This window comes from Trachypithecus francoisi, unplaced genomic scaffold (genome assembly GCF_009764315.1).
Source record: "Trachypithecus francoisi isolate TF-2019V2 unplaced genomic scaffold, Tfra_2.0 Contig00025, whole genome shotgun sequence".
In the NCBI taxonomy this organism is placed as follows: Eukaryota; Metazoa; Chordata; class Mammalia; order Primates; family Cercopithecidae; genus Trachypithecus; species Trachypithecus francoisi.
Genome location: NW_022680462.1, coordinates 374,897 through 389,532, shown reverse-complemented (window position 1 = coordinate 389,532; position 14,636 = coordinate 374,897). Strand labels below are relative to the sequence as shown.

Genomic DNA, 14,636 nt, shown 5'->3' with positions numbered 1-14,636 from the left:
TGGAAATACCACAATATATATGAAAAAGGATTAATGCCTTTATGTATTAAAGAATTATTATACAATCAGTGGAAATGCTAACACACCAATAGAAAAATGGGCATATTTTTGTTGGCATGTTCATATATGAGCACATGTATACTTGCACGTATTTATATACAAATACATTCATATGCAAAAGTATCCGTCATGCTTGCTTTGTATGCATGCACACAAAAGAGGCTCAAAGGATACACGTCAAAATATTAATAGTGATTGTCTCTGGATTATTGGATTAAACAGGTTGGGCCTCTCAAATTTGAAAATTTGAAATCTGAAATGCTCCAAGGTGGATCTGTAACTTACTGAGCACCAACCTGATGTTCAAAGGAAATACTTACTCATTGGAGCATTTTAGATTTCAGATTTTTGGATTTGGGATGCTCAAATAATGCAAAATTTCAAAATCTGATAAAAAAATTCTAAACCCATGCATTTCATTCAGATAAGGGGTGATAAGGATACTCAGTCTGTGTGTGTGTGTATGTTTTATGTATCTCTGTGTTTTCCAAGCAAGCTTTTAATTTTTATTTGCAGTCGCATTTTCTTGTTTATACAGCTCTGTATTTTCCAAATTTTCTGCAATAAGCATGCATTTCTTTTCTAATTAGCAGAAAAGTTTTAAATGGATGCCACTTAGTTGAAGTTTCTGTGCTTCTGAAGAAATCCTTTGGCCTTAGATATTCTCTATGGAAAACAGAAAACCTCTCGAGTGAGTTGGCAGTTTAGATGGATGTTTGTTCTTTGAATGGTTTTCTTCTTATGTTCTTCCTTCGTCTGCTTCCTATTCTCTTCCCTGGAATTTTCTCCTCTCCATGATGGCTGTGCCCTCAACATCTTAGACATGTTTCTGTGTCTTTTCATTTTTGTTCATTGGCTTTGCTTATTTAGATTTCACTTGGAATGCACAGAATGTCATGTTCCTCTGTGCCCAGATTTAGAAATAAGTGCAGGTCCGGGACAGTTCAGAGCAGGCCAGAGGTCTAATTGGAAGCTTCCTTCCTGCAGCACAGGAGGTGTGCCTCTGGGGGAAATGGCCACACCAGGATGCTTTGTTCTGAGCTCCAAAGTGTGGGTGATGTTCCTGCTACAGTGCACTTTGTGTCCTGGCCGTTTGTGTTCATGACGACCTCCCTGTCAGGGCAGGAGCTCAGCAGGGCAGGAGCCTCCATGTGCACTCTGAACAGGTGCTCAACAGTTGTTTTGAATTGAGTGTGTGAATTCACTGAATTATTGAAAACTGTAGGAACTGTGTGGTAATCTCAAATTTACTATAAGAAAAGTTAATAGTGAACTTTTAATTTTATTATTCAAGGCCTGATCTATGCTACCCACAGTAAGAAGGAAAGGGAAATGAAACCTTTTCTTTTCAGCCAGATCTTTGTGATCTGCATTGGAGCTACCTCAGCAATTAGCTTCGTATATCCAAACAAAATTCTATCATTCTTTAGTTGAAGCCTGCCTCTTGTGTGGCCTGCCAGTCCTTCACATCCAGAGTAATCAGTTAAGTAGATTTTCTTTGTAGAATAGCACAGCTCTGTTCATACCTGGTTCTAACTGTCATTCTGTTTTTAAATGGGACTCGTTTTATGCAGATGCCAGAGGTGTCTGTTCACACCAGTGATGCTCCTGTTGGAGGGCGGGTGTATAGAGGAAGGGGTCCTTCACGCGATCTCCTCTCTTCTTCTGGGCCCTCCCTTTCTTGGCCTGCTTGGGCTCTTCCCTTATTTGCCAAAGAAAGGGTATCTTGGGTATCTTAGATATCTTAGGACCTTTTTAGCACCAGCATCCTATGGCTTGGTGGTGGCTAACACTTGCCATTGGAAGGTCGGTCTATTTTAGAAATGGAAGAGGAGAGTCAGGTGTGGTGGCTCATACCTGTAATCCCAAAACTTTGAGGGGTGCCAAGACAGGAGGATTGCTTGAGCGCAGTAGTTCAATACCAGCCTGGGCAATATAGTGAGATCTCATCTCTTAAAAAAAAAAAAAAAATTGGAAATGGAAGAGGAGAAACCAAGGTAGTCTTTTAAATGCCGACCTATGACAGGAATCAGCTGAAATTATGTTTAGATTGTTAATAAATCCTCATTAATAATCAGGCACTAGGTTGAAAGTTGTATTTTAAAGAGTCACTTGCGTGACATTGTGGCAAGAGAGTATCCCATAGCAACGTAAGTGTAATTTTGTTTGTCCCTCAGATTGCAAGGACTGCCTTTTACTCTCTTAACTCCCCATTTTATCAGGAGAAGACTTTTAATGCCAACTGTATTGTTTTTGCTGATTTTAGATGGCTTATTTTTAAAGCCACTGGTACATTTTCTGTTTACGTCCTTATGGACTGTCACTTTAGCCAATTAAAAATCCTCTTAACTATCATAGATTGTGTCAAAGGAGATTGCTATTATTCCTCTCCCAGGAAAGAAAAAATTTATGATCTATATCAATTTATTGCCTGTTTTCCCTAAAGAAGCAAAACATGATTATTAATTAATTCAGTTAGACATTAACTCAGAAAACTCCAGAGATTTTGATTGATACGTTATAGTGACCAAAAATATTGAAGTTTTAAAGATGACTGAAACCAGCTATTAGGAATGAGTTGGCATATTGCTTATACCATTACATAAAATAGCTAAAGCATTTTTAATTTTAGAGCTGTACCAACATCAACCTCAGTGGTTTCAAATTTATTTTAAAGCCAGATTTAGATTTGGGCAATTCTGTCAGTCTTTTCAGGTGATATGCCACTGTAAAATGTTCTGCTTATCACTGGGTCTGGTGGTTCATGCCTGTAATCCCAGCGCTTTGGGAGGCCAAGAAGGCAGGCGGATCACTTGAGATGAGGAGTTTGAGACCAGCCTGGCCGACATGGCAAAACCCTGTCTCTACTAAAAAATACAAAAAATTAGCTGGGTGTGGTGGTGCACGCCTGTACTCCCAGCTACTTAGGAGGCTGAGGAAGGAGAATTGCTTGAACCTGGGAGGCGGAGTGAGTCAGCTTACTTCCCTCCAGCCTGGACAACAGAGCGAGACTCCATCTCAAAAAAAAAAAAAAAAAAAAAGATTCTACTTATCTTATTCCCCCATAGTAGTGTCTTGGTTGTGCTCCAGCTAGCTTAGGGGAAAAGGAGTAATTAATTTTAAAGACACTGAGGGTATCTCAGACAGCTCACAAATTGGTGGAACTGGGTCCAAAAAGCCGTTAGGACTAAGGCAGCACCTGCCTTCTGCCCATCTCCCACTACCGTGCTTCTCTGCATGGCAGCTGTGTGGGGGGTCCAGGAATCATAAGACACAAAATACAGTCACACTCATGACTGTAACTTACTACAGTGCAAGCACATGAGGCAAACTCAGTACAGGGAAGAGGTGCATGGGGCAAGTCCTTGCCCATGGAGCCGCACAGGTTGCACTTCATCCCCCCATTCACAAATGAGTTGTGAAAACACCTGTGGAATGTTGTCAGCCAGGGAAACTCCTGGGTAGAAACCCAGCACCCAGGATTTTTATGGAGGACTGCTTATGTAAGAAGGGTCTGCCTGTTAAGTACCAAAGTTCCAGACTCCCAGAAGGAAATAAACCATACTGTATGCGGCATAGAGCATATTGTTTGTTCAGACAGCTTAGGCACAGTGAGCCACTTTTACCAGTTAGGGAATAATGGAAGGGAACCCTTCTAAATCCGAGTTCCCAGATACCAGCCAAGGGCCAGCCTCGCAACAGGTGCTTTAAGGATGGCAGTCAGATCTGCTGCTTCATTCTTTCCTGCACAGCAGGAGATGAGCCCCACCCCAGTCTGAAGTTTACACATCATACCCTCAGTTAAGGTTGAGCAGAGCCCTTCGAGTATGTCCCAACTCCAGATTCCCAGGAGAAGGAGTTAGCCCAGAGAGGGTAGAGTATCCCCCCAATCCAGGCAGGATGGTCAAAGTAGTGGGCCACTTGGTCTAACATGGATGTCAGGAATTCTCCCCATTTATGTAGGGATAGGTTGTTGGTTTGGGGGTGCAGAAGACACTCCAAAAGCCAGTCGGCCATAGGGATTCATGTGTGGAAAATCTTCTCAGAAACTGTGCAGACTTCATCTGCCGAAGGCCCTCTTATCTTAGAAGGGGCATTACAAAACCATACAGGAAAGTGGCACCTGACTCAGGCCCCAGGAGCCCCAGGTTGCTCTGAGGAAATAGGGTAGTGTGTAGGTGTTCATTTGCATAGAAGCAGTGAATGCCTGAGAGATTCTGTAATAGATGCAGATAGCTTATCCTCAGGTGTTTTGTAATAGTCTTCTGAACTTTCGTTTTTCTTCACCATTCTGATTGCAGCCAGTTGGAGTTCATGAAAATGACCTGATTCCTCCCTGAGATTGATCCTTGTAGGTGGCAGACAAGAATGGCATGTGTGTTTATAATAGTCTTCTGTGTCTGCTGTAGTTTTTTTTTTTTTGTTTGTTTGTTTGAAAGCTTTTGTATTAGTCCGTTTTCACACTGCTGATAAAGACATACCCCCAGACTGGGCAGTTTACAAAAGAAAGAGGTTTAATGGACTTATGGTTCCATGTAGCTGGGGAGGCCTCACAGTCATGGTGGAAGGTATCTCAGGCACGTCTCACATCGCAGCAGACAAGGCGAAGAGGGCTTGTGCCGAGAAACTCCCCTTTTTACAATCATCAGATCTGATGAGACTTATTCACTATCATGAGAAAAGCATGGGAAAAGCATGAGAAAGCATGGGAAAGACCTGCCCCCATGATTCAATTACCTTCCATTGGGTCCCTCCCACAACATATGGGAATTCAAGATAAGATTTGGGTGGGGACACAGCCAAACCATATCAGCTTTCTTGGTCAGACTTATTGAAGGTTATGCATCTCAGCCATTACTTCTATGTGTGAATATTTCCTATCTTCTCAATAGTACCCATATAGGAAGCGCTGGTATTTTTGAGGCATGGATATCTTTCATTTGCTGAAGGCAGGGGCTGATGTAGGGTGTTGAGGTGACCTTAGTATATGCGGTGGTCCCCACAATTGGGAGACACAAGTCTCTTTTGCACAAACCTATCACTGGGATGCTCTGAGAAGGACTGTCATCTCAGAATATTGTGGGTTCCCTGTGAGTTCTGTCGCCCATGTAGAAAGGGTTTCCAGATCCCTTCAGTCAGTGGGAAATCACCATAGAATTATCATCATATACCTATCCTTGGCTGCATGCATAATAGTTTAGTATAAATTGATTTAAAGAAAACACACACACGTGCATGCACACACTGTATGTATGTATGTATATATGCATGCATGCATGCATGCCAGGAATTTAAAACCCAGAGCTTCCAGCCAGACCATCCTGTTTGTTTTGCTATGGTTTACATGTGGATGCTTCCTTGGAGTCAGGTAAAATGTAATCCCTCTGCCTCCATGCTATGCATAGCAGACCAGTTTGTCGCTGCTGTCTGTGCACTCATGTTCTTTGTGTGGTAGTCTGGCCTCAGGCATGGCCAGGATGCCCTGTCCTGTGACAGCAGGGGGCTAATCGCCTGCACATGGGTCCATCGAGCTACCTTCTGTGTGTCAGTCTCTTTTTAAAGTGCCCAACAGTATCCTCAGACAAATTTTTGGTTTTGCATTTTTGCTTTTGTTATCTTTGAGATATCAAGGGTGGAAAGCAGCATTCATTCCAGAGAGGACAAGATTTCCATGGAAAAGAGAAGTGTTTTTTTGTGAGCCTAAGAACAGCGCATGAATGTTAGAAAAACAGTTCCATCATCCCTCCAACAGATCAGCAGGAAGGCTTTCAAAACAGTAGTGAATCTGCTTTGTGGGGGCATGGACTGTAAGGAGAAAGCCTTCCTCTATCTTTTGTACACTGTTGTTTTAGGGTACCCCAAGATAACATTGTTGATTCTTGGGGACCTAGGATGTTATCTCCTTGAAGGAAACCTATTTTTCATGTCTTTTACAGTAACGAATAAATGTGTTGATGGATTAATCTGTACCCACAAAATGAGCCTTCAGAAAAGAAAATGCAAAGTTCAGTGATACTAGGTTATTGCAAGCTCTTCGTGTTCCCTGTGACTGACCCTTCTACCTCTCTGGGGCTGCAGGCTTCCATTCTGAGAAACATTGGTGTCTGGGGACACTGGAGGCTGAGCTGCTCAACACAGGCCATGCGTACAAACAGCAGTGTGAGAAGCCACCTTGTTAGAGCAGTATCAATTATGGTGACCTCTGTCAGCCTTGTGGGGTTGGGGGTGGGTACCACAAGGAGCTCCAGGGGCCTCCCAGACAGAGGCCCACTGTATTCACCAGCACCCAGCATGGAGAATAATGGGTTTCCATGATAAGTAACGCCGCTGATGTACGTCGTCTTCCTGGATCTCAATGCTTTCTAGATGTTGTTGTTATTTATATTTCCCTTATATGCTGTGGAGCTTTATGGGTCTGGTAGGGTTGGGAATAAATAGTCCTATTATTTATTAATTACGTTAAACTAATAGGTGCATATGAGTTTCATGACGGTTACTAATTACTTTTTTATTCAGTTAATGGAATCTGTTACCCCTTAATTGATTTCAGCTGCGGTTATATTGTTAGGGTGCTGTTGTTTAAATGGGTGTATATTTCCCTTTGTGAGCCAAGTTCATTCAGATCTGCATTTGTGCAGGTCCCATATTCTTATGTTTGATAAATGAGCAAGTGGGTATGTTGGTTGGTGGAAGGATGGGACCACAACACAGGGGCCCAGTCCTCAGCCACCTGCCAGGGGTTGGCATGCAGGCATGTAACATTTCTGTTGCATCTTTTGTTTTCACAGTGAGAGAAAAACGCAAGAGTCTCTTCATTAACCATGTAAGTGAAGCTGTCTCCCTGTGGTTTTCATAATGACTGTACGGTATAAAGAGCTGAAATAACTGTGTCTGTGATGGTTGAAAATGGCTCATGTGCTTTGTAGATACTTGGAAGAATGTTGCTGCTTAGTGAGGTTTGTAATTTGACAAGCATTACTCGGTATTTGTCCACTGTCCCAAATATTTTTCCAGAAGCCCTAGACCACTATTGTTCATGAGATGATGTGTGTGAACAATAACATCTCAAACATCACCCAGCAAGTCCAAGCGAAAGGCACTTCTTTTTAATTTTGAATCCTTTCCTTTCTCTACCCTCACCCCCAAATTACTCTTTCACTCTTGTAGCTCAGTTTCATTTGAATAAACACATAATTGTTTTCCATGAGGCTCTCTGTCTCCACACTTGACTCTTCCCATTTGTTGTTTGTGGGTCCAGTAGAGTCTGCATGTTCTTCTGATGCTCCAAGAAAGAGGATAAACTTGATAACACTAAATTAAAAAAAGATGTTCAAACATTTGGCTGTAGTCTTTTGGCCATTCTTAGCCATGTCTCCCTCCCCTGGTGGCCAGGTGCAGGTGCCCCATTGAGAAACTTTATCCCTCTTCCTTCTTTGAGCAGAGGTGTAGTTGGCTGGCTCCAGCGCCGACTCCACACCTTATGTACCAGGCAAGTCCTAGCCACCCCTTCTTAGAAATATGCCCCTTTAGGAAAGAAAACTCTCCGAGAGGTATGGAATGATGAAACAGGTGTAAATTATCAAAATAAGTATGCTGTAAGTCCTCATTCTAAAAACAGAACCATACAAGGGTCTTTCTCAGGATTTTTAGACTGTCTGCATCTATGTATTTGCAGATCTTGAAATACTTATTCCTAAAGCTGTGTATTAAAGAGACTTAAAGCCATAATATTGTATTCTCTGCCCTTTGAAAATATGGACAAAATGCAGTTGGGAAGAAATTCATAAGCTGGGCTCTTACACTTAAGGGACGTGATGCTATGCCCATAGGAGATTGATAACTTCTTTGTAGTCAGTGTTAATATATATGCACATATACAGTTTCTAGGGGTCAGAGGGCTTATAATTTTTAGCAGATTCTTAAAGCAATCTGTGACCTTTTCCCTCAGCCCCTTAAATTTCAAAACATCCATGTAAAGCACCTTTGAAATTGCAGTCTGTGTCATGAGGAAAATATGAAAATTGCGATGCTTTTTTTTTTTTTTTTTTAAAGCAGTATATACCTGGATATAAAAATTCGAGCGATTGGAACAAATTCTCTAAATCCTTGCTTCCATTTCTTTGCCTGCTGGGTGCACTTGAATGCTTTCCTCTCATTACACTAATTAGCACGCCTGCCAAGGAGCTTGCAAGGGAAAGGGAAGAGCTGGAACTGCATCCAGGCCATCTTTCCTGTTCACTGCAGCTCCATGGAAGGTGCATTGAAGAAATAGGAGGATAGGAGTTTGTGCCGCTCTGTTCTCATTGCGACTGATGATACAGAGGTGTGCTCACACAGTTCTAACCTGCATACCTCTTTTAACACCCCTGCCCTCCACCCAGGCACACACCTAACCTTGCCATTTTGTGTCTTTTACAGTCCTAGCATCTGCCACACACTTCAGTACACACTTTCTGCACCCAGCACGTGGATTAGAATGGGAGGTCATGCATTCTCATGCACGATAGCTTCTAAAACCTAGCCCAGCATTCAAACCTCTGTAAAATCACATCTGATGACACAGAGTGAAATTGCACAGTTGTTGAGATCTATTCAAATGCACCTATTCCTATAGAAAAGAAATCTGGGTGCTAAGTTTCTTATATAACAAATGATCCTGTAACAAGGAGCACGACCCTCCAAACTGTGAACAGACCTCACTGCAAATGAGCGCCATCAGTCCTGCCACACTGGGAAAAGCCGTGGAAGTGTGCCAGTCCAACCAGCTGAAATATCATTTGAGTGAAATTACCTGCAGAATCAATTAGGCTCATAAAGCAGCTGTACTTTGCAGGTTTTGAAACTTGGGAATAATAAGTTAGAACGGTGGAGAAAAGACGAGCAATAATAATAATCAGTACCATCTGCTGAGTGCTTTAAAGCGTGTGTGCCAGGCTCTGCTGTAATTGGTTTAATGGACGCATTTAGTTAGCACAATGGCCGTGCTAGGTAGGTACAATTCAGTATTACTGTTTTACAGATGAGGAGACCGAGGCACAAAGAAGTTAGCCAAGTAGACAGTGGAGCCTAGGTTGAGTTCCAGGTGGTCTGCTTCAGCACCCCATTTAGCTCGCATCCTCTGTGCTCCTCAGATAATGACACCGGTTCCCGTGTGACAGAGGTTGTTTAGCTTGCTTATCTGAAGTTAGAGATAACATTTATAATTAAATTTGTGTGGCACAGTCTCTAGGGTTCATTTCTGAATATGGATCTCAACTAAAATTTATCATTTAGTCTGTTACTGAACTCTGGAGTGACAGTTATTTTTCACCCTTATTATACCATTTCATTTTTTATTTGCCTTATTGTGAGGGAGGTTGTTTCTTTAATTTCTCTTTCAAGTTTTGAAGAACCCACTTAGTGCATGTTGCTAAGATAACCTACAAAGAGGTTACTATTTAAAAGAAATGAATACAGTTGTGTAGGTAAGCCATTTAAGGCAAGGTGGGTGTTCTCCTCTACTCCCAGGACCATGATAACTGCAGGGGAAATAACCTCCTCCAGGTAGAGAAAAGTAGGGCTTTTCTGGTTTCAAACAACACACATGAGCAAGTGAAAAGAGTGGGCTTTGACCCAGGACATTCTCCAGGAAATGGGGCAGTAGAGAATGGAACCCCAGGCTAGAAAATGAGAGGAGCCTTTAAGTGGCTCGAAACAGCCAAGAGAGACTCAGAGGATTAAGTAAAAGGAGACCACTTCTCAAGGAATTATTACAGGTTTTAAAGCTTGAAACCATTTGAAAATAAACCACTTGGGATGTTTTGACAGCAAGTTCAACCAGGGTGAATTATAAAGGTTAATATTCTAATCAACATCTATGTTTTAGATGTAAATAAAGTGAACAATTATAGGAAGTTTTTGTGTTTTTTGTTTGTTTGTTTGTTTGTTTTGAGACGGAGTCTCGCTCTGTCCCCCAGGCTGGAGTGCATTGGCACAAACTTGGCTCACTACATCCTCCCCCTTCCGGGTTCAAACTATTCACCTGCCTCAGCCTCCCAGGTAGTTGGGATTACAAGCATGCACCACCATACCCGGCTAATTTTTGTATTTTTAGTAGAGACAGGATTTCGCCATGTTGGCCAGGCTGGTCTCGAACTCCTGACCTCAGGTGTTCCACCCACCTTATTAGCTTCCCAAAGTTCTGGGATTACAAGCATGAGCCACTGCACCCAGGTAGGAAAATTTAATGCATATGAAAGATATACGTATTTTTAAAAGGCTGTGTAAAGGACTTTAGTTAAAGTGTATACTTTGTTTAAAATTTGCTGACGTTTTGACTTTGCTTTTTTTTTTTAAGGTTAGCTATTTTTATGAATCTTTTAATTAAAGTGTGAAAATATTTGATTATAGATTGTGGGTGACATTGTAGGTGATTGGAGTTCATAATCACTCCTGAAAAAAAAAAATCACTCCTGAAACTCAGAGAGAATGCATGCTTTTTACCTTAGCCTAACTTTTCTATGATTATCTTCCTGCTACCTGGTGATAGCATACCAGAAATGAATGGATTATTCTAAGAAGTTAAAAAAAAAAAGGTATGAAAACAGAATAAATCAGGAGTTGAATAGCCAGCTTCCTTTGTCTTGTTTGCCATAGGTGCACTTTGAAACGAGAAAACCAGACTGGGGATTATGTGTAGTGTCATCCTCAAAAAAACCAAAGCATTTGTCTCAACACTGAGTCTGGTGATAGTTCAGGAAACTTTGTGAGTAAGTAAAGCAACTAGGGGTTGTTACTTATCAGCTAAGCAAGAGTCACATTATTAGCAGGACTTGGAGCCAAAAGAACTTTGTTCAAGCCCTCATTCTGCCACCTGCTAATTGGGCAGTCTTGGAAACATCTTGAAATCTCAGTTCTCTTATCTTCTAGGATGGGTCATAATTTCAGACCTACTTGACTCAAAGAATGTAATGATTTGCAGCCTAATTATAACACCATATACGTATGTTGTATTATTATTGCCCATTGGAGTTTAGGTAAATTTGATTTGATTTTCAAAGTTCAATATCAAAACTGATGAAAGTCTTGCTGGTATTTTGAGTATGGATATAGTTTTTTCGTAATCATTAAGACCAAGATTTTCTGGGATGAGTATGTTCTTTTCAGCTCCCTTTGGGAAATACTGACTTGAATAGTTTGCTGCTCTTAATGTAGTTCAGTTCCAAATCAGTTTCTGCCTTTTAGTTTTGAGTGAGGTAGGAATAGGATTCCTTGTAAAATGGTGTCTATTCTGGTTATAAGCTTCATCTGTAAGTCATAAAAGTCAGGTAATACAGTGAGCTACATCTAGGAACTGAAATTTAAAACATTTTAATCTTGCTTTTGCCTCTGGAAGATTTACTCTTAATAGAATGCAAGTTTATTGAGCAGCTGCTGTGTTAGCATCAGTGCCATATGCTTGGAGGATGTGAAGGAAGACTCAGTTTTAAAATATCAGTAAAAATTTAAAAAATCCAGTACGATTAAAGAAATCCAGCTTTTACTTTGAAATAATTTCAAATTTATAGAAAAGTAGCAGCAATAATTGAGAGTACAGGATTTTCATGTCACTAAAGGAACCTTAGATGCCCTGGTTGTCAGACCTCCTGTTCTGCTTCACCCAGGGATGTTGAAATGGGGTAGATATTTTGTTATTTTCTCTCTTCTTTTTGTTTTTTCTTCTCTTTTTGTGGAATGTTTAGAAATGATAACGTTACACGTGGAAATACTGGTACGTTGAGAAGCTTGTGTAGGACATCAATTCCTTGAGTGTATTGGTTATGTCTGTGGAGGACTATATCTTTTCTTACCTCTTTCTGTTTCTTCTTTCCTTCCTTCATGCTGTCACTCTTGTTACGAGGCACAAAGGAAGTGGCACTTGTAAAGTGTAATGGCCCATTCAAATACAGGACAGCTGACAGGTGGAATTGCTTCCCTAGTGCCTTTGTGGAAGGTCATTTTGAAAGCTACGTTGTCCTTTTTAAGACACCCAAGTGAAGGGGCCACTGAGCTGATGTTACGATTTATCCTGGTAACTCATGGTGTGTTCTCCGTGGAAGTTTCTATGTTGGAAGCCCTGATCTTTTGTATATAGTGTTAGGATCTCATCCCTTAATTAGCCAGCACAAATTCTTGACCACAGCTGCCTGTTTTTCGCATTGCTCAGACACTGCTATGTGTGGGGAAGGAGCTGTTCTCATTTTAGTCAGTCACTGACTCTTGCTTGGTTCCATTGCTGCCATTCCTGGGGTCAGGGGAAGCACAACCACTCCTGCTAGCTGGGCAGGCACTGAGTGCGTCTTCGCTGTGCATTCTACTTGTCACTTCATTGCTCTCCTAACCTCCTCAGTTTTCAACTTCATCACCTTGCTCAGGGACTTCTGGAGTAGAGAGAAGAAAGGAATCAAGTGAAGCCTTGAAGGAGCATTGTATTTGAAGCAGGAACTTTGTCAGAAAAGCCTTTAAGAAGCAGACTCTGTTACCCTTAGCCTTGTTGTTATAATCTGTTCTTTGACTTTATAGATACATATATATGTGTGTGTATATATATGTATGTGTGTGTATACATATGTATATTTTAACTTTTATTTCAGACTTACAGAATAATTATAATAATAAGAATAATAATAATACAGAAAACTCTCATCTACCCTTTAGCCAGATTCATCAGTTTTAAACCAGTATTCCCTCACATTCTGCATATCCTTGGTCATTGTCCTTTATTATTTTTTCTGAATTGTTTGTAAGTAGGTTGTCTGCATTCTGCCTTTTCTCCCTAATACTCCACTGTGTGTTTCCTAAGATCAAGGCTGTTCTCTGTGTAACCACAATATTGTCAAAATAAAGAATTTAACATTGATATGTTTCTTCTAATTAACTGACCATATTCCAGCGGTGTTAAGTGGCTCCGTTAATGTCCACTACAGCATGTTTGTCTGTGGTATGGGTTTCACTCCAGGCTGACACATGGCATTTAGTTGGCATGTACCCTCGATGTCCTTTAATCTGGAGCAGATCCTAGGCCTTTCTCAGTCTTTCAGGGCGTTGACACTGTTGGAATAATACAGGGTCAGGTTTTTTTTTATTGTTTTGTTTTTGTTTTTTTAAAATAATAACGTAATGTTTCTCATTTTGGATTTGCCCGAAGGATTCAGTTAAACATTTACAGCTAGAGTACTACATGGAGTGTAGCCTTTTTCAAGGCATCAAATCGAGAGGCAGGCAGTATCATCTGACTCTTGTTGCTGGTGTTGATTTTAATTACTGGACAAGGTGCTGCCTGGATTCTCCACTGTCTGTTTACTCATTTTCCCTTGGCAACTAACAAGCAGTCTCTGGGCAGGTACTTGAAAACCATGTAGATATCCTGCGCTTTATCCCCACCCCCTGATCTGTTGATCAGGCTTATGTGAACAAATCTTTATTTTTTTTGGTCACAGAATGGTGGTTTTCCAACCCTGCCATACTTCCTCTCACTTTGTCAGTAGGTGTTCTGCTTCAAGGGAGAGCCTTCTCTTCCCATCTGTCCATCTGTCTGTCCATCCAGCCATTTTCAGTACAGATTCCTGGATTTCTGCTTTTCCAGTGATACCTAGTTCATGCCTCTGCTTAAATATTTTGATGCTCAAACTGTCCTAGATTTGGGTAGTGGCAGTCTTTTGTGTTCTTGTGACATGCTCCCTCCTTTCATTTTGTTTTGAGAATTCTTTTGCTCTTTGGCACAATAAGATATTCCAGGCTCATCTTGTACCTTTGCCTCAACCCTGGATAGCCATTTCTCCAGGGAGTCTTGATTCCTTTTAGTGGCAAATGGTACTGGAACCAAGGTCTGGACACCATGTGTGCTCATTGCTGCTACGGTGTTATTGCTTCTAGGCCCATTTAGCAGGTGTAGCTAGGAAACAGACATTTCAGAAATCATGAATTACTTTAAATTTCCAATTCCAGTCTATCCCATAGGGTTTTTTCTTGACCTTGGCCTTTGACTTTTTAATTTCTAATGGAAAACTTATTTTTTAAAGTAAGTTTTATTGATATGCAATTAACATGTAAAATTCACCTTTTAAAAATGTACAGTTCAGTGGTTTTTAGTATAACCACAGATGTGTGCAGCCGTCATCACAGTCAATTTTAGAACATATTCATCACCCCCAAAAGAAACCCTGTACCCATTAGCAGTCATTCCTACTCCTTCCCCTCCCCGACTAGTCTACTGTTTGTCTCCGTAGATTTGTCTATTTTGGATATTTTATATAAATGTAATCATATAATGCATGGCCTTTTTTGAGTGACTTCTTTCACTTAGCATAATGTTTTCAAGGTTCATCCATGTATCTCAGAACTTCATTCCTTTTTATGGCCAAGTACATATCGACAGAGCAGAATTCTACCATAAAGTTGGCATTTTCCAGTTTTTGTTCTGAGATCCAAAGTTGATTTATTTTCTCGCTTTCATAGAGAATGATTTGGTTCACCTGTGTTTAACTCCATGGTCATTTGCCTTCTACTTTTGTCTTGCTGTAAAAAATCGATCCCACTAAAAGCTGTACCCTTTTTTG

General features: G+C 40.9%; 1 protein-coding gene across 8 annotated transcripts in view; it reads left to right on the top strand.

Moving 5' to 3' along the window:
* CCNY (cyclin Y) overlaps window positions 1-14,636 on the top strand; it is a 331,884-nt gene that overhangs the window by 249,972 nt on the left and 67,276 nt on the right. For 7 of the 8 annotated variants that reach the window (XM_033222418.1, XM_033223581.1, XM_033225995.1 and 4 more), the window contains one exon: window positions 6,849-6,883. The exons of the other annotated variant lie outside the window; for it this stretch is intronic. In XM_033222418.1, coding sequence (XP_033078309.1) covers window positions 6,849-6,883 — 35 coding nt within the window. The remainder of the gene's footprint in view (window positions 1-6,848; window positions 6,884-14,636) is intronic. 8 annotated transcript variants of the gene reach the window in all.